Source organism: Acipenser ruthenus, chromosome 1 (assembly GCF_902713425.1).
Source record: "Acipenser ruthenus chromosome 1, fAciRut3.2 maternal haplotype, whole genome shotgun sequence".
Lineage (NCBI taxonomy): Eukaryota > Metazoa > Chordata > Actinopteri > Acipenseriformes > Acipenseridae > Acipenser > Acipenser ruthenus.
This window is the reverse complement of record NC_081189.1, coordinates 31,842,017-31,861,929: the sequence shown is the minus strand read 5'-3', so window position 1 is coordinate 31,861,929 and position 19,913 is coordinate 31,842,017. Positions and strand designations below refer to the sequence as shown.

General features: G+C 35.2%; 1 protein-coding gene across 1 annotated transcript; it reads left to right on the top strand.

Annotated features, from left to right (window-relative positions):
- Positions 1-6,613: 6,613 nt before the first annotated feature.
- On the top strand, positions 6,614-10,872 carry LOC117421074 (homeobox protein Nkx-6.1-like). Its single transcript, XM_034034985.3, has 3 exons — positions 6,614-7,667; positions 8,293-8,465; positions 9,673-10,872. Exons 1-3 carry the CDS (start codon positions 7,142-7,144, stop codon positions 9,913-9,915), a joined length of 942 nt encoding a protein of 313 aa, XP_033890876.1. The 5' UTR covers positions 6,614-7,141; the 3' UTR covers positions 9,916-10,872.
- Positions 10,873-19,913: the final 9,041 nt, after the last annotated feature.

The window sequence follows — 19,913 nt, the reverse complement described above, 5'->3', positions numbered from 1 at the left end:
TTTTCGGTGTATTTCATCTTTTTTTAATTGAATTTATCATATTTTTCCACCATTAAGAAAATAGTATGCAGATATTTATCATTTGCAATACATTGGGTCTTTTTTTTTTTACTTCTGCAACCTTGCGGTGGACTTCTCATTTTGTCTTGTTCGTTGTGACTTGTTTTTTTTTTTCTTTTTAGAGAAATTGATTGTCTGTTTCCGGTTTAAGTTTGCAAAAAAATAATGTATAATTGATGGTTTGCAAAAAATAATGTATAATTAATTGTAAATGTACCTCTGTTTGACAAAAGTAAAACACATCACATCACAATTGATTGCACCTGTACCAAACTCTCACAGCTTACCTTTCAATGTGACAGTGTACCACTTTCTAACATTACACGGGTCACGTTTTGGTACGCGTACCACGTTGTGACGATGTACCACTTTATAACACTACATCTGTATTTCCTGCAGCAGGAGGCGATTAGGGAGGAGTCAGCTGACTAAGTAGTATTCTCGGTTTGTATTGCCGCTTGTTTGATACATCGCAAGATCCTTTTATCATGGCTGCTTGGTGATATTAAAAATGTCTGGACGAGGTGAAACAGAAGATAGCGCAGGGTTTATATCATATAGTGGATAATAGTTCGAGAGGTAAATCAGAAGTGGGGAATTATTTTGGAATCATAGTCATTATGTCTTTGAGAACGACAGCCACAAAACTGGTACATGTCTGCAAAAGCACAGGTGTATCTCCCTTTCAACTTGTGGCACGAAAGGAATAGACAGGTATTTTATAATAAAGTAAGTAGAGATAGTTAATGTGTTACAATTTTAAAATATATCCAGACCACTAGAGAAAGCTACCACGCTGTATAGCCTATTGCAGCGGTTCCCAAACTGTGGGTGGCCGACCCCAAGTGGATCAATGGATGGGATTGCGAGAAGCCACCTCGATATCTCTCCTGCTTGCACACTGCAAGGCGTAGCAGCCTCTCAGCGCAGTGAGACAACCTGTCTATTTAGCATAGGCTCTACTGATCTCCACCAGTCACATAACTCCCTTACCAAATCCCACTCGCTAGTCTTAAATGAAAGTCACTGAAAGACACCCCATTCCACCATCGGTTTGATTTGTTCATTTTTATTGAAGAGCGCCGTGGATTGTTTTTTACAAAGCATCAACTTCCAATAGTGAGTCTTTTGATTTTAATATGAATGGAAAACAAGTGGAGGGCAATAAACGTGCTCGCAAACACGATGAGGCTTTCCTTGAGTATGGCTTCAGCAGTGTATTTGTGAAAAATGAAGAAAAGCCAAAATGCCTAATATGTCACAATGTCTAGCGAAAGAATGAAACCAAATACATTTCAGCGACACTTGGAAACCCTTCACAAGGAATACGTGGGGAAACCAAAATCATTTTTCCAGCTCAGGAAAGAGGGACTATCGCATCAACAAGTGCAATTCAAGAAGGCCTTGTCCGTCTCTGATCAAGCTCAACGGGCATCATTTGAGGTGAGCCACCGTGTCCCACATGCCAAGAAGCCTCACACAATCGGGAAGACTTTAATTTTGCCCGCTCCAGTCGATATGGTGAGAATAATGTGTGGGGAAACTGAGGCGAACAAATTCAGAACCATGCCTCTCTCCAACAACACTGTGAAGAGAAGGATTGAGGCGATAGCAACAAATCAAGAAAACACGCTGGTGGAACGTTTGAAAAACACGGATGCTTTTGCACTTCAAGCTGATTTGAGCACTGAGGCACGTGATGCACATTTCTTAGCTTTTGTGCAACACTTACGGAAGGGTGCAATTCTCCAAGACATTCTGTTCTGTCTCCCTTGAAGATAGATCCTTTAAATAACATGAAAGGTATGTTAGTAAGTTGGTGTCATGTAATATAAAGCTGAGGAGTTTTCCCCATCCAGATTTCATGGCCATTTGTCATCTTTCTTAGACGGCTGATTTTTCTTCTTTTCATCTTGGCCTTTTTAGTACATTCCCATCCCACATGGGTTTTAGGGATGCTGAAATGATTTCATAGTTAGGGAACAGCAGCATATTCCAGTCATAACTTCACAAGCATTGATTTATTTGGAAGGGTACAAAATAGATCCCAAATTCAGCTACTTCTTTTTATAAAATTGGATTACCATAAGAGGGACACAAGATGGGGGAAGCATGTGACAATAATGTATGTTAACATAGGTTTCAGCAATTTTAATAAATGAAATGACTGTTCCAGTAAGAGTTTAATAACCAACAGCCATTTGTCAAATTGATACAAGAATAAACGGTAGCATATTGTTATAATATATAGAAATTGATTCAGATGTTTGTCTAAATCTATTACTATGTTTCTTTTAAGCACTGCTCTATTTGGAATGTAAGAACGCATCCCCAAAATGAACACAGCGTGTTTACTCCAAACAACTTGGGAGTGCTTAAGAGATCTTTCATTATTTTATGTAGCTGTTTGGTTTTAGTAAAATTAACAGCCGTTTTTGTTCATCCAAAAAAGGGAGTTAATTTAAGACAAGTAAATATGCTTCAAACCTTCTCATCTTCCAACACTTGCTTTGTATTAAAGGATTATTTTATTGTGCATCAACATCATTATGCAAACACATGGTTTCCATTCAACCACATTTATCTGGAATCTGTTGAGGTGAGACTATTCCTGCCTTGAGCCTTATCAGCTCCCTAAAATGCTTGTATTGACTTACATGCGAAGAAGTATTTATAGTTGTGTTAATGCTGCCTTATGTACCTTTATTATTTGTTAATAAGATACTTAATAAAGTTATTGTGTGTACAACAGTTAGGAGTGGAAAAGGCCCACATTTGTTTAAGGGAGGAGTGGAATAAACCTACATTCACTTTTTTAGGGTGGAATAGCCCTGGATTCATTTAGGCAGAGGCTGAAATAGCCGTGTACTGGGGCATTGGGATAGTCCCACGTTGGCACTAAAAGCTTGTATGTATTGGTTAAAGCTTCAGTTATTTATTTATTTTTTTGCAAATGGATCACTACTTTAATGTGCATTTTCAGGAACATGTTTTATATGTGTGAACACTTATACATTCCATTTGAAAATGAAACATCGTGGGGCAGCTCCACTTCCCCCTAAAAGAAGCATTGTTATATACTGAAAACAGTTCAATATCATGGGGTCTCTATTAATGATATAAACAGCAGCCACGGGCAAACCCAGCATGGCTACTTCTTCCCTCTGAATGTGTATTGTATAGTGATGTTTGTATTGGGTCAATACATTTAGATATATTAATTAAAAATAGGGCCATTTGATCCTACAGAAGCATGATTAGGAGTTCCAAATTCAACCCGTCATATTTGGAACACTTTACTTAGGGGTGTGGTTCTGTCACTTGTTAAGTAGAGTACTTTCAAATTGGCGCCTGGATTCAACCAGTTTTACCGCTAGGTGGTGCTGAATCACAAAGTTATGTCATTGGCTGCATTTGAATCTAAATCTAAAATAGTGTCTAATTTAATATGATAGAAAAGTGAACAGAATAAGTATTCATTACAAATGTGTTATTTTTGTTCATTAAAAGGGAGATTCTAAAAAAAAGTACAAGAAAAATAATAAATTAACTATCCCTTTTTTAATCTCCTATTTTTTGTATAATGGGCCTTTACTAGTGATTCCTGTTTATTGTGAAAAATAACAGAAACGAACAAACCAAAAAAAACCAAAAAAAAAACGGTTTAAGTCGGGTCCAAACTGTTCACAAAATAACTATCAGTACTGTATCTGGCCACTTGGTGTCGCGCTAGTACTGGTTACAGTGCTGATGCCACGGAAAGATGCAACACATTACACTTGGACCTTGGAATACTAGCTTGTTTGTTTTAGCTGCTTGACGTGAAACATATATATATATATATATATATATATATTATATATATATATATATATATATATATATATATATATAGTTTATTTTCTTCTACACTGATGTTTTGGGAATTCTTATATGATAGAATTAGTAGATTAATTAAAATCCCCTTGTTTTTAAAAACAGACTCCTGTAATGTACACTGAAATTATTACACGAAGACAATTTACAGCATACAATATACTATACTTCAACCATCCCAATTCATACATTTATTTTGATTAAACCTTTTTGTTCATTGTTGTTGTTGTTGTTGTTGTTGTGTGTGTATGCGTGTGTCCCGCACGATGGACTTCCTGGTAATTGTATCCAGTAAAATAAACAAGACTGCATTCAAACCCCCAATGTATTGTACTCGGCCTATATAATTCGAAATATACTGATAATATTAGGCATATTCAAATAGCTTAGCTTTGGCTTAAAAAAAAAAAAAACATTATCAAATGGACTATAGGCTATATTATTATTATTATTATTATTATTATTTAATGTTCTAGGCTAACCGTAACATTAAACATGTTATAGGCTCCATGATACAGGACATATTTGTATGCGCTTAACCTTCAAAATATTTATTATAAGAACAGGAGTTTTAATTCGGGGCTTTATGAAGAACTACGTTTCAATGATGACATTTGTTTTGTATTTTAATGTTAACGTTTAGGCACAAGCCAACAAACTATGTTCAATACCCAAGGGTGGGCTTATGTCATACATGATTATCTGCGCTTATTGAAATTGAGGAGTCAACGAATCTCGTATTCGAGACATCGATTTTAACAGTGATTTAGCAATTCCAGTGTAAAAGAGTAGAAAGACCATTGGTGCCGCAAGGAGTTAAATGTAATTCAGTTGTGTCCCAGCAATTGTATTTGGTAAAACAATATAGTTTTTAGGTTAGAACATTTTTGTGTACTTTTTAGGCTTCCTAAATATATTAGAAAAACATTTATATGAATTTTAGCAATGCATTTTTTTTATTAACATGGGGTTATGTGTTTGATTCATAGCCTACTTGAATCTAGAAAAATGACATTCTCTAAAAAATACCATATCCTATTTTGTGTTTGCTGATGCATTTAATGCAGACTTTTAGACACATATCTGTCAAGTTTAAATTACAGTAATGACAGCTTTGATCACGACTTTTAAGCTAAAATAAAATACTGTAATAACACAAATACAAATGTTCAATAAAATAAAATAAAATTAGTACAGAAAACCTATGGAATAATAAATTACATAAAAAAGCAAAAAAAAAAAAAAAAAACCTGCACATTTTGGGTTTCTCTTAAGAAATCCTCGCACTTAACCAGAAAAAACAGAAAATAGAAGAATATTGTGAAATAAAATAAACGATATTAACAGCAACTATGAGTAAACAAGTATTTTGAATGTTATTTAAATAAAGATATAGACAACATTGTATTAATTACCCTATATATTTATTAACATATAATACCGAGATAATAAGAATGTAATTTCTGTTTCTCAAAAGAAACTAACATGTATATATCGAATTGTTTCATTTAAGAAAATGTGCATTGGCATCCATGAAAAAAAAAAAACGTAAAAGGCGGCTGTCAATTTAATTTTGTTTTCTAAACAGACAGAACGTATTGGTGGGACGTGAGTAAAATACAATACAGGTTAAGCAAATGATGAATCGCATCTGGCTGGGTGAGTGTAAAAACCATGGATAGTGCGCTTCTTATCATTACGCTATTCAAAAATACATCTGTTCTTATTGTACCTTTGTCTTTGTTGAATGACCAAAGTGAAAAATAATAATCGCTATAGAAGCTTATTAACAATAATAGGGCCTCGGTTTCGTTGATGCACAAGCAGGGCCAGTAGTTCACTCCTGTTTAATTCCAAGCAGTTGCTTCTGAATATTTTAATACAGTCACTGTTATTGATCCTTGTTCTTTCTCCTAAACCCTGTAAACCAGCGCTATTATATTATAGCTACACAATAAAGTGACTACAGTCTTTTCTGGAAGTAGTTTGGAGTGTATAATCAATCATTTATAAGTAAAAAGGGTAAAATAGGAGAGCAAAACATAACTATAAAAAACTTAAAAACAACATCAATAACAAAAGCAAACATTTGATAATTTCCACAGCTCATATAATAATAATAATAATAATAATAATAATAATAATAATAATAATAATAATAATTTAAACATAGCAGTTAAACGTTTATCAAAACAATGCATAACTTTCTGTTTACTCCGCAAGACGTAGATTGAGATGATCTCTGACCAGCCTCAGAACAAATCTGGCCGTATGACACTTAATTCATTTGCTTAAAACAGTTAATATGCACTGCAATGTATTGATTAAAAAAAACAGTCGTCTTAATACAATACATTTAAAAGAGAATAGGAAGAATGACGTTTTCCAAGAAAATGAGGACAGATGTCCCAGTGTTTTTGTAAACGGAGACTGAATTGACTAGTTTTATGTTGTACCTTTTACATTTAAACTCTGTCCAAAAGCAGTGATTTAGATGCAGATTAAGTACTGAGGGAGCCAATAAGAGGGAGCTCTCAGGTTCAGTTGGTTCTTTAGTAATAGACGCTCCTGACGTCATGGAGGTTTTTACCCAATAGGAGTAGAAAAACACACCTCCAGCTTCTGAGTGACATTCTCAAAGTTTTGACTTTTGCTGCTAAAGGAGGCCGAAAGTGATGAAAATGTTTTATTACCTCCGAGAGCTTCATCTGCACTGGCAAGAAATTACTTTTTATATCTAGTTTTTTTAAACTATCAAGAAAGCAAAGAATGCAATGGATACATCTGTAAAAAAAACAGCAATGCAATATTTAAGAATTGCAAGGTTAAGATAAACAACAAATCAGGATTTTTTTTAGCATTACGTATGAGTGAGTACGTGCAGTGTGGCGGCTACTGTAAATTCGGGACCTTTGCTGCACGATAACGAAGGCAATTAATCGACACCTGTTCGTAAATAAAGATATAAAATAAAACAAATTCAGTGTTTTGGACATTTCTGTACAAATAGCCTTTTTATTTTCCTGCGATATCTATTGACAGAGAGAGAGAGAGACAGAGATAGTTGACATTTTGTTCATGCTGTTTTGGCTGAAAACCTTTTCTGTTTAAGGATATAGCATAAACAAAACTTTTTTAAAAAAATTGAATTATTTCAGCTATATTTTAATACCCCGGTCCTTAGTTTAAAATTAATTTCTCAGTAATGTTAGCGGTGGGGCAAATGGATGGGACTCGTCAGAGCGCTTTCGTTCTCAGCAGCCCTCCATTAGCAGCCCTGCACAGCATGACCGAAATGAAGACCCCACTGTATTCTGCTTATCCCTTATCCAGCACCGGACCTACATCATCATCTTCACCGTCCTCCACCTCTCCGAACCCGGGAGGGATACCCGTGTCCTCCCCAGGGATCAAACCGTCACCGGGACTCTCTTCTTTTCTATCACACCAGCAGTACTTGGCCGCCACCCCCCATGGAATTAACGACATCCTTAGCCGCCCCGTTGCAACTTCTGTTGCTTCTGCGGGGATTCTGTCAGGATTGCCCAGATTCAGCACTCTGAGTCCCCCTCCTCCGCCAGGGCTCTACTTCAGCCCCAGCGCCGCAGCTGCGGTTGCTGTGGCTCGCTACCCCAAACCCTTGGCCGATCTCCCAGGCAGGACCCCGATCTTTTGGCCAGGAGTCATGCAGAGTCCACCTTGGAGGGATGCTAGATTTGCTTGCTCTCCTCGTAAGTATTGCATTAGTTGGCCGTTTTTGTGTTGGCTGTTTAATTTATTATTATTATTATTATTATTATTATTATTATTATTATTATTATTATTATTATTATTATTATTATTATTATTATTATGCTTTTTGTTAACAAGTATTTTGAAATATTCCATTAAAAATAAGGAAAGAACCCGTGTAAGTTGCACAAGTATAACATAAAATGAAAATGTGTGCTTGTCCAAAAACAGCAAATACTGTACCTTGTTTTACAGTAGATAGATAGGTCGATTGCCACTTGAAATTGTGTAACAACATTCCATGTTGACAAATCTGTTTATCTGAAAAGCTCGCTATTAGTGCTGCTAATTAATAACCACTAAAATCTGCTGAGGGTAGCGTCATTCTCGTAAGATGTACTGCATGAGAAGTAACAGTTTGTTAAAATGAATGGTATGTTTGCTCCTGTATTAAAAACAAAAAAAGTGTGTACTGTAATTTTTAAAACGCAAACCACAGAGAATAAAAAACGCTCAAAACTGTTTTTTTTTTCAAGTTGACCTAAAAACTCCAAGTGTATATGTATGTTGTAGTATAAATAAACGTTTCTGTCAAGTAACATTGTTTATTTTTTTTCTTCCCAGATCAAGGTTCAGTTCTTCTTGATAAAGATGGGAAGCGAAAGCATACCAGACCCACCTTTTCTGGCCAGCAGATTTTCGCCTTGGAAAAGACTTTTGAGCAAACGAAATATTTAGCAGGCCCTGAGAGAGCGCGGCTGGCCTATTCACTGGGGATGACAGAGAGTCAAGTGAAGGTGAGATTATCTTGTCAAACATTAGATAAGAGAATAAAAATCACACATTACTGAGATTAAACACAAACCCCGCTTGAAACCTGCTGATAGAGTTCAAATGGAATATCTTAAATGGAAGCGTTGGACTTGTGTTTTAAATATGTGAGATCTCCTGGCATTATGGGATAGTATACATGAATCGTAAGGGCAATTACTATATATTCTGTTTTTAAATATGAAGTCATTTGCAGCATGTTAACAACATACAAGGCCTAATTAGAATGATTATTTATACACCCTAAAATGTGCAGATGCTGATATGTGTATCATGCAGACTACAATCCTGCACATATATATATATTTTTTTTTTAGAAAACATTTGTAATTTAGTTTCCTGTCAATACTTATTTGATTAATATCATTTAAACCGTTATGAAGATATGTAACAGCATGTTCAGACTGTTTAAATTGCACTGAAAATGGTGTAGTGCACACAGTGTAATAAATACATAGAAACTTTAAGAGCAAACATGAACTGCATTGCCGTGCAGTCGCCTATTAGATGTCAAGGCAGTAACGTTTTTGATTATTATTGTTATTATTTTAATCAATGTCAAGAGTGTATTGAGAGCATGATGCTGTCCTATGCGTGCTTTGCTGTAGGTAGTACAGTATGAATACAGCACCCCCAATTAACACAATTATAAAAATGTAGAATATATATGGGATCCAACGGCTTTGTTGTATTCATCGTGTATATGTAACCCACAATATAATCGAAATAAGTAGTATTTTGAAATTTGAAAAAAAAAAAAAAGTGCTATACAAAAAGGTTATGTAGGAGATATTATTTTGCAGCATGCCCATATTATAATTATATGCTATTTCCTTAAATGCAATAATGAAAAAAAAAAACATTAATAAATTAATAATAACTACGCGATATGGCTTTAAAATAAAGCAATTTAAAGAACAATGTTAACTCTAATTGCGGTTTATTTATTTTCTTAGAGCTGCGAATATGCGTTATGATATGTAGGACAATGTCATTTTCAAAAATACATAACGACTACTTTGTTTGAAATGTTCTGTAGCCATCACATTAATCTGCACATGAAATACCATTTCTGTTATACTTATGTTGTTTCTCTCATTTGGCGAAATGCTTCTTAATTGCTAATATACAAATCCAATGTGTTTGAACTGTTTGATTCTTTTGGATCCTAAGGTTTGGTTTCAGAACAGAAGAACCAAGTGGCGGAAGAGACACGCGGCAGAGATGGCCTCGGCAAAAAAGAAACAGGACTCAGAGACGGAGAGGCTCAAAGGAGCTTCAGAGAACGAGGAGGAAGACGACGAATACAATAAACCGCTGGATCCCAATTCAGACGACGAGAAAATTACACAGTTACTGAAAAAACACAAACCGACCACTTTGCACCCGCACACGTCTGAGAACGAGAGCTCCTAAAAGAACCAAGACTTGCAATTACAAACATATAGCACTGAACTGTTCTGAACAGTGGACCATTTTCTCTAAGATGTATGTATTTTTTATAAAGGCTAGAGAACACAGGAACAAGGATTTATTTGAAGACTCGGAGGAAGCACTAATTGTTCGTTTTGATCTTGGGAAACAGATCCAGCGCTCCTTCGTTTGAGCAAATGACACTTGAGATTATTGACCGGACTTTTGCTGGGGATACTTGTAAATAAACGCGTGAGTGTATACTTAATAGAAATTACCTAACTGTGAATATTTATGTGCAAAATACCTTTTGTATAGAAAAGTTTGGTTTATCTTTCGAATCGCCTGCTTTCTTCAAGTCATTTTACTATTTCGTTGGTGACTTTTGTGAATTCTGATGACAAGCCTATTTTGTTTCTCTATGACATAAACGATCTTTATTTTGTTAATTAAATTGCTTTTTCTTCTATAATGTCACCTTCAAGAATGCCATGCTTTTTAAAATGACTTTTCTTTTGCAAACGGTTCCCTTTTCTTCCCAAGAGTGTTCTTCATTTGCACAACTAGTAAATGAATGTAATTTATTACTAATTTTAAAAAGTAAATGCAGTAATGGTTGTTTTTGCAAAGGTCACATACAACGTGAAAACCTTATTTGATGAAAAAAAAACGTTTTTACTCTCAAAGAAGAGTTTTCTGTTTGACAAGCCAACACAATAATAAAATGCTACCAACGTTTAAATTTAATGACCTTTGTAATATAAATATGATTAGAACATGTTTTGTCTCCCCAAGGTTTAAGCTAATTAAAATGTTTGAATTTGGCATTTTCATGATTTACTTAATTTATATAATATTGTTTACGTTTGTAACAGTGTTTGTATCTTGCAAAATGTGTATTGCAGGGTCATTATATGTAATGCACTTTTTATTAAAAAAATTAAAATAAAACGCAATTTGAATGGATTGTTTCGTGAAAAAGTTATTTTTCTTGTTTTTTTCTCTTTTACTTTGCTCCTGTTGGTTTTAGTGCTTTATATTATTGATATTGGATTTGAGATGAAAGTTAATTCAGATTGAAAACAGTGATTTTATGGGGCACATGATTTATTAAGTAAACCATACAATCTAAATAATTCTCTGTCATCATTGCAATTAAGCCATATTAAGGCTAATGTACATTTTCAATGTGCCTGCATTTTAAAGCCAAATTCGCGAGTTGTAGATTTTGCTTCACAGTCTTCCGATTTACATGTTTGGATACGCATCATTCCAAGACCAGGAGACAACTTACATTCTCATTGGATTACATTTTTAATGGCGCTGCAAGAAAAAACGAAATTAAGAGATTTCAATAGGCCGTCCCATATATCACATTTATGAAACATTCTCTTTCTTGTTCAGTCCACAGGGGGTTTAGCGAGAAATATGCCCAGATTCAGGTATTAGTTCTGAGTTTGTTTGTTTGTTTTTAAATAGTATTTAACCATTATTTCAGCCTGTTACATGTGCGAGAGATGTCATTTGTTTCAGGAGCCAATGTCTTTTGATCTAACTTTGCACCTGCGCCATAAAACCAAAAACATTTGGAGACTCACATTTTTAAACAAATGATGTGATTTTACATCTTTTCTTTAAGTTAAGTAAACTATGTTTATATTTTTGTAACTGTTTTTCTAGCAGGTAAGCCACTTTGTAATATATTTTCAAATAAATATCACTTTAAAAAAAAAAATGAAACAAAATGTTTTAAGCTATCAAGATCAGAAAGTAACCTGAAAACAAAACCAAACCAAAGCATCGAAAGTGGGATTTAAAGAACAAAAACAAAAAGTAATACAATGCCCCTTAAAGGGAATTCATTTTTATAATGAAAAGATTTAGAACTATTTTAATGTTATTTATCAAATAGTGTTTACATTGTAATGCTTTACGGATGTGTTGATCAGGGTTATGAGGACAATTGCATATGCCAGCAGAATGTGTAAGGGACAGGCCTATTCGGGTTTTTTTAAATGTTGGAAATGGCTTCATGGGAAATATATCATCTCTTTAAAAACGTTTTAGTTTATTATGCACATTGATGTAAACATTAATATAAATACGAATATATTATTTTGTAAACGTTTAATTTGTAAAAAGATTTGTTCACGTTCATAATATGTAAATTTGTTTATTTAGTACGTCTTAGACCTACAACAAAAGCACAGTCTTTAAAAATAGGACAAGAGACAAAAGTAACATGAACACAGGAGAGTAATAGTTGGTATGGGAGACATTTTGCAGGTCGCAAATTATATATATATATATATATATATATATATATATATATATATATATATATATATACATATATATATGTTTTAAAGATTATAATATATTTATAATGCAAGGAGCATAGTAATTCACTTTGGTTGGTGTCTATATGTCCACAGTTTCGCATGATTAGATCTGCATGTTCCTTCAAAATTGGAAATCGCTCACCCAGTCCAACAGAAGTTGTAAATATTTGATGAATCAAATCTGTGTTAAAAGGTGCAAGAATCTTCCAAATACAGTTTCAAGCCTCTATGGTGATGTTAGAAATTGTTGAATAATTCTTTAAAAATTCAAACAAATACAGACTATATAGATTTAGGCACATCGTTTCCAACCATCAATGCCACATTTTTGAGCAGTTACTCTCAACGGGCAGGGCAGGCAGATTGGATTTACCTGGGCCTGTGTTATATAGTCCAGACTTTATATTATTTAGTATGTTTGACATCATTGTTTAGAAACGTGTAAAAACAAATTGAAATCTACCCCCACACACTACCTTATTAAATTCAGCCCAGTCACAGATAACATGCATTAAAATAGTAATCAAACAACGCTGATGTTCTGCAGTGTTCTCACGTGGAAGCAATGTTTGGTAAAGCATTCGAACTTTACGACATCCTTTTTAATTTTCAAGAGCTACCTGATTATAACAGTGGGGGTTGATTGACAGAGGAAATAAATTGTGTGTGGTGTCCCAGATGTCTTGAACAGTTATGGATGGCAGTCACAGTAAGCTTATTGCAGTGTTCAGTGACTGTATGAAAGCCTCCATTGTTAGCGTTGAAGTGTAAAAGGTGAAGTATTACAAACGCCTATAGGCCTATAGCTAGCTCCATCTTTTTAACCCAACTTTATTTATATATATATATATATATATATATATATATATATATATATATATATATATATATATATATATATATATATATAAGATAGGGACACATCATTTTGTAATTGTTTTCTATTGTAAAGGTGCCACTTTTAAGGATTTTCCTAAGGATGCTTTAGTGATTGTTCTTTTAATATTTACAAGATACATGAAATGACGTTTTATTAAAACAACAAAGAAACAAACAGAAAAAAAACACCTCTAGATTATTATAGAAGTCCATTAGTTAATGGTGTTTCACAAATTCCTACTACATAAAACTTATTTTACTAACTGCATGACATACATCCCAATTTTTCCCCCTTTGAACAACAATTCCACACTCAAGTAAACACTCCGAGAGACTACAGAGCTTAAACAGTGAAAGGAGTCTTCCCAATGTTATTTCGACGCCCATGTGAATGAGGCATTGCAATGGATCACACTGTCCCACTTCCTACGCACACAAGAGCCTAAATTTAACTGTCCTTGAAGATTAGAAAGCGAAGGGGAACACCAGCAGGGGGCGCTGTTTGATATTGAGGTCTGTGTTACAGGGCTGAAAACCTGCTCTCAAGTCCGTCTGAGCAAGCTGACAGCTTCCTATTGATTAAGTACAAAAGTCCCGACTGCTCAGCTCTTTGGCCAATAAGTATGTTCATTACATGGTAATTTAGGTCAATAGGCACAAGTAGCAAATATATATGTGCGGGCCCTAGTACTGCTGAGCTCATGCAAATGGCCCAATGATCCAAACATTATTTTAGAAAACAAATATTGCAGTTACATAATATTTATATCCCTATGCCATGGGGAGAAGCCACTATAAAACCATTAAATATAAATGCTGTTGTTGTTGTTGTTTACTACATGCACATTTTACTACAGTAGGCCTACTATTGCCAAGTGCTTGTACAGTGTTACAATTTACCCTTCAGATTTGAAAAATGAAAATGTACAAATTCCCCAGACATATTGGTCTCAGAGGTCCTCGACAGAATTGTACATTGTGTTGTATAAACTAATAGGCTAATATACGACGGATTTCTGAAAGATTATTTCAGAGCTTTATATGCTAAAGGATTCCGATATAGCCTGCAGTTCCAACTGCACTTGTTACTGAGAGCTTAAGAACACTTGCTGTGCAATTATACACGTATTAAATGTAATGGAACCAGTTAGTTAAAATGAAAGTAAAGGAATCCTGATCATTCTATGCATTATTAAAAAAAACACTCTTTGCTTCAAAGACTCAATCACAGAATCAAGAAGACAAACTTTTTTGAGTGCCTTCATCTGTGTAGTTTCTAATTATTACAAATCTAGATCAGGGTAATAATCATAATCAATAATCATAATCAAGGGCAGCAGTGTGGAGTAGTGGTTAGGGCTCTGGACTCTTGACCGTAGGGTCGTGGGTTCAATCCCTGGTTGGGGACACTGTTGCTGTACCCTTGAGCAAGGTACTTTACCTAGATTGCTCCAGTAAAAACCCAACTGTATAAATGGGCAATTGTATGTAAAAAATAATGTGTAAAAAAATTATGTAATTGTATGTAAAAATAATGTGATATCTTGTAACAATTGTAAGTCGCCCTGGATAAGGGCGTCTGCTAAGAAATAAATAATAATAATAATAATAATAAAGTTACCACCACTAGCAAAGAATAAGCTGCACGAAGCAGCCCTTTTAATGAACCACTTATTTTTTTGAAGTTTAATATATATATATATATATATATATATATATATATATATATATATATATATATATATATAAACCTGGTGGTAACTTAGCATGGTGATTAATAATTCAAATTTCTAATTAAAACAGGTATCAATTAAAAAGGGTACATTTCATGAAAACCCTTTTCAAATGTTTTGGTGAGGGTTAGAATTTTACTCTTATTTTTCACTGCCTCAGCATGAAATTTCCTGCTTAATTTAAGTCAGTAAATGTTTTGAAAATATGGCAATATTGTTTACAAAAATCCTAAAATAATCTGCGTGACTAAAATTGTTTTCAGTAATGCATTTTGTGATAGCTGTAGCTATATCCATTTTCTATTAACTAGTCATTTAGCAGTGTTTTCTCTTGTGCTATTGAAGTACCATATGTCTTTCATTTGACACTGAACAGCTTAATTCTGTTAAGAATAAAAACCTTTAAAAATAACTGCATGAAAAAAAACATTATTCATATTGTCTTTTTATTTCAAGACAATTTCATCTGAATTCACAATACTAATTACTTAATCAATTTGGATTCACCTTCTATGGAAACACATGATAGTCTTGATTTAGCTCAGTAGCATTGCCACTTGACAAGAATAGTGTTTTTATTTCAGATTAAAATAGAAAAGATGACTATCCACTCCATTATTATTAAATCAAGTACTGCTGTAGCCACACTCAACGTAACCATTTGGGATGGGTGTGATATGAGCCAATGTCATGTTATACTGAGAAGTGATAGCTCCTCAATATAACTGGCATCAGGCATCAGGGGTCAATCCGTTCTGCCACTTGTGATTCTAACTGCCTTGGGTTTCAATTTCTGCTTAATACTTTCCCTGTAAAACCATTTTACACCAACATCACGTGTTAACTGATTCAGTGCTTCTGCCAGGCAAATTGTTTCGGAAAAAATGACAAAGGTTGTCAGGCTTTCAGTGAAAGCTGAACTAGCAGAAACAAAATCAGTAGACCTACAGTAATCCAAAACCAGTAAACAGAAACTGGGATAATTCTGTTTATTTTGTTATAGAAAAATTGAATCTCTCTGCCATTCCCTTTCATTGGGGGAGTTTCCATGTGTGGTTATTTACTCGTGAAGAGGCGATGTGCGTGCATGTTTGGAAGAACAGCTCAAGAGGATCAGGTTTGTGGCCAAAAATAACAGCCACAGAGAGGGATAGGGTAAATCTCATTTACTTGTGAAACGTACAGACGTGCTCAAATTTGTTGGTACCCTTATAGCTCATTGAAATAATGCTTCATTTCTCCTGAAAAGTGATGAAATTAAAAGCTATTTTATCATGTATACTTGCATGCCTTTGGTATGTCATAGAATAAAGCAAAGAAGCTGTGAAAAGAGATGAATTATTGCTTATTCTACAAAGATATTCTAAAATGGCCTGGACACATTTGTTGGTACCCCTTAGAAAAGATAATAAATAATTGGATTATAGTGATATTTCAAACTAATTAGTTTCTTTAATTAGTATCACACATGTCTCCAATCTTGTAATCAGTCATTCAGCCTATTTAAATGGAGAAAAGTAGTCACTGTGCTGTTTGGTATCATTGTGTGCACAACACTGAACATGGACCAGAGAAAGCAAAGGAGAGAGTTGTCTGAGGAGATCAGAAAGAAAATAATAGACAAGCATGGTAAAGGTAAAGGCTACAAGACCATCTCCAAGCAGCTTGATGTTCCTGTGACAACAGTTGCAAATATTATTAAGAAGTTTAAGGTCCATGGAACTGTAGCCAACCTCCCTGGGTGCGGCCGCAAGAGGAAAATCGACCCCAGATTGAACAGAAGGATAGTGCGAATGGTAGAAAAAGAACCAAGGATAACTGCCAAAGAGATACAAGCTGAACTCCAAGGTGAAGGTACGTCAGTTTCTAATCGCACCATCCGTCGCTTTTTGAGCAAAAGTGGGCTCCATGGAAGAAGACCCAGGAGGACTCCACTTTTGAAAGAAAAACATAAAAAAGCCAGACTGGAATTTGCTAAAATGCATATTGACAAGCCACAATCCTTCTGGGAGAATGTCCTTTGGACAAATGAGTCAAAACTGGAGCTTTTTGGCAAGTCACATCAGCTCTTTGTTCACAGACGAAAAAATGAAGCTTTCAAAGAAAAGAACACCATACCTACAGTGAAACATGGAGGAGGCTCGGTTATGTTTTGGGGCTGCTTTGCTGCGCCTGGCACAGGGTGCCTTGAATCTGTGCAGGGCACAATTAAATCTCAAGACTATCAAGGCATTCTGGAACGAAACGTACTGCCCAGTGTCAGAAAGCTCCGTCTCAGTCGCAGGTCATGTGTCCTCCAACAGGATAATGACCCAAAACACACAGCTAAAAGCACCCAAGAATGCATAAGAACAAAACATTGGACTATTCTGAAGTGGCCTTCTATGAGTCCTGATCTGAATCCTATCGAACATCTATGGAAAGAGCTGAAACTTGTAGTCTGGAGAAGGCACCCATCAAACCTGAGACAGCTGGAGCAGTTTGCTCAGGAAGAGTGGGCCAAACTACCTGTTAACAGGTGCAGAAGTCTCATTGAGAGCTACAGAAAACGTTTGATTGCAGTGATTGCCTCTAAAGGTTGTGCAACAAAATATTAGGTTAGCGGTCCCATCATTTTTGTCCATGCCATTTTCATTTGTTTTATTATTTACAATATTATGTTGAATAAAAAATCAAAAGCAAAGTCTGATTTCTATTAAATATGGAATAAACAATGGTGGATGCCAATTACTTTTGTCAATTTCAAGTTATTTCAGAGAAAATTGTGCACTCTTCGTTTTTTGTGGAGGGGTACCAACAAATTTGAGCACGTCTGTATAACGCAGGAAATCCACGCCCATTTTCACATGGAAACCCGCATTTCACGTGAAAACGTCCACTGCTCCCAATCCAGACAGCCTGGCACAGATCTCGATAATCCTACGTCTACGCCTGTTTTTTCAGCCATGGTGATCTGCAATAGCTAGGTTGGACAGTTTCATTGTATACCTCCGGGTTAATTATTTTCTTTTTTCTTTAATTAATAAGTCGTGTGATGAATTAGTTGAAATATTATTCAGTACTAACGATATGTCACCCCACCAATGGACATTTGAAAAACAATTTAGACAAGAGCAGTAAAACACATTATTAAACAATCAGGCACGAGGCATTTACAAATCACAGCTTTATTACATGAGCTTAACACTGTGCTTTAGAGTTTCACTCAAACAAGATGTCGCCTGACAACCATGGATTTGCAGGTGAGATTCTCTCCTGTACCTGTTCTCTGTGCATGGAAACCACATTTTCCCAAGCTGTCTGCGAAAACAGTACGAGAACTCTACGCATGGCTAAATTGCATATTGACTTTCCCCTTCATTTGCACGACATCAGGTGAAAAGAGGGTCTTGTCAAGTAAATTAAACAGAGCCAATGGAAACCCATAATGTATAGGGTCATTTTTCATTTGGCTCGAGCACAATGTCTCGAGTAAAATTAGAACACACATGGAAACTCCCCTAATGGGATTCAAAATCCTGTTCAGTAGATTAGGACAATCCCCCACAACAAAGACATTTAAATATATATTTTAAAATTCAGTTATCATTATTGTATTTTTATTGATGATTATGCAATATACAGAAATAAAGAAATTGCCGCAAACCAGCTTGGTTTGGAGGTTCATTACCTGGCCTGCTGGTTGAGGCAGTAAACCCCCATAACAGATAGTACCAATGGGATGAGAATGAATCAAACACATTAGAGAGGTAAGTTACCAGTCTTTATATTGCTCTTATACACCAGAATTGGATGACATAATGTCATAAAGGGTTCAAATGACTGAACAAAAGTCTAGGATGCTAGGACATAAAAATCTATACCAAACCACTTGTCATAATAGTTATAACTGCAAGGTGCATCTAGTGTACTTAGAGACAACCGCCTCCTTTGTTTATAAAATAAGACAGTTCTTTGTGTACAGACTGATTCTTCTATTTATTGCTTAAATGTTGCACTGCCCTCTAATTACTGACCAACCCAAAAAAAATATCCCCTTGTAAATGATTATTGTTCCTTTTCTCTTCTGTTTATTTTCCTATGGGTATGGTATTTCTTCCATGGAGGCCGGGGCTCGTTTCTATATACCAGTACGATGTCGTATCAGGCTAGTACGGGAGCACAGTATATACGATAGAAGTAGTGTTTCTGTATAACATTGCTCACACTGCTTGGTTGTATTACCTGTCATATTCCACCGACACCATTTTACCTGGTGTATAAATACAACAGGAGGACAGTCATTTCCCTTATTGAACTTTGAGAAACATGGCTGCTCTAATTTATGCTGCGTATTTAAGACATAGGCTGAGACAATTACAGCGACAGAGGGCAATGGAAGATGTGTGTGCAGTATATTTGATATGGTTTCTGATCAAGAAATTATAGTGAACCATGTGTTTTATGCAGCTGGTCGCTGTTTTGTATAAATTCTGATGGTGTTGCTTTGCTGTGTACCAGTAATAATAATAATAATAATAATAATAATAATAATAATAATAATAATAATAATAATAATAATAATAATTCAAAACTCAAGCGCAGAAAATACTGTTCAAATAAATATCAGATTTGGAGAGAAATACGTACTAGCTGTTGGCATTTTTAAACAAAATGTTAGCAATCAACCTGCATTTCTCATAGTGTGGTATTAAAGGCTTGATTCCTATCGGTTGATCAACACCGATGACACCTGATCCAAGGGTCTTCAGTGCAGATTAATATTCTACCTACGGCAAACCTGAGATGAAGAAAGTCCATCTGTCTGAAGGGATGGCAGATTATACTCTCGCTTATGGGGTCAGGAGATTACAATGGAGCTTTGACACACAGAGGTTATGGAAGCTCGCAGCCGAGCAATCAGCATCATAGTCCAACCCGTTTCAGACTGTAGTTTGATCTGGAAACCCAATCAGTGAATCATAAATAAATTATAGAGGTTGTGTTATATATAATGGTTTGGGGGCACGGAGCAGGATACCTGCTTTAATGAATGATGCCCTCCTCT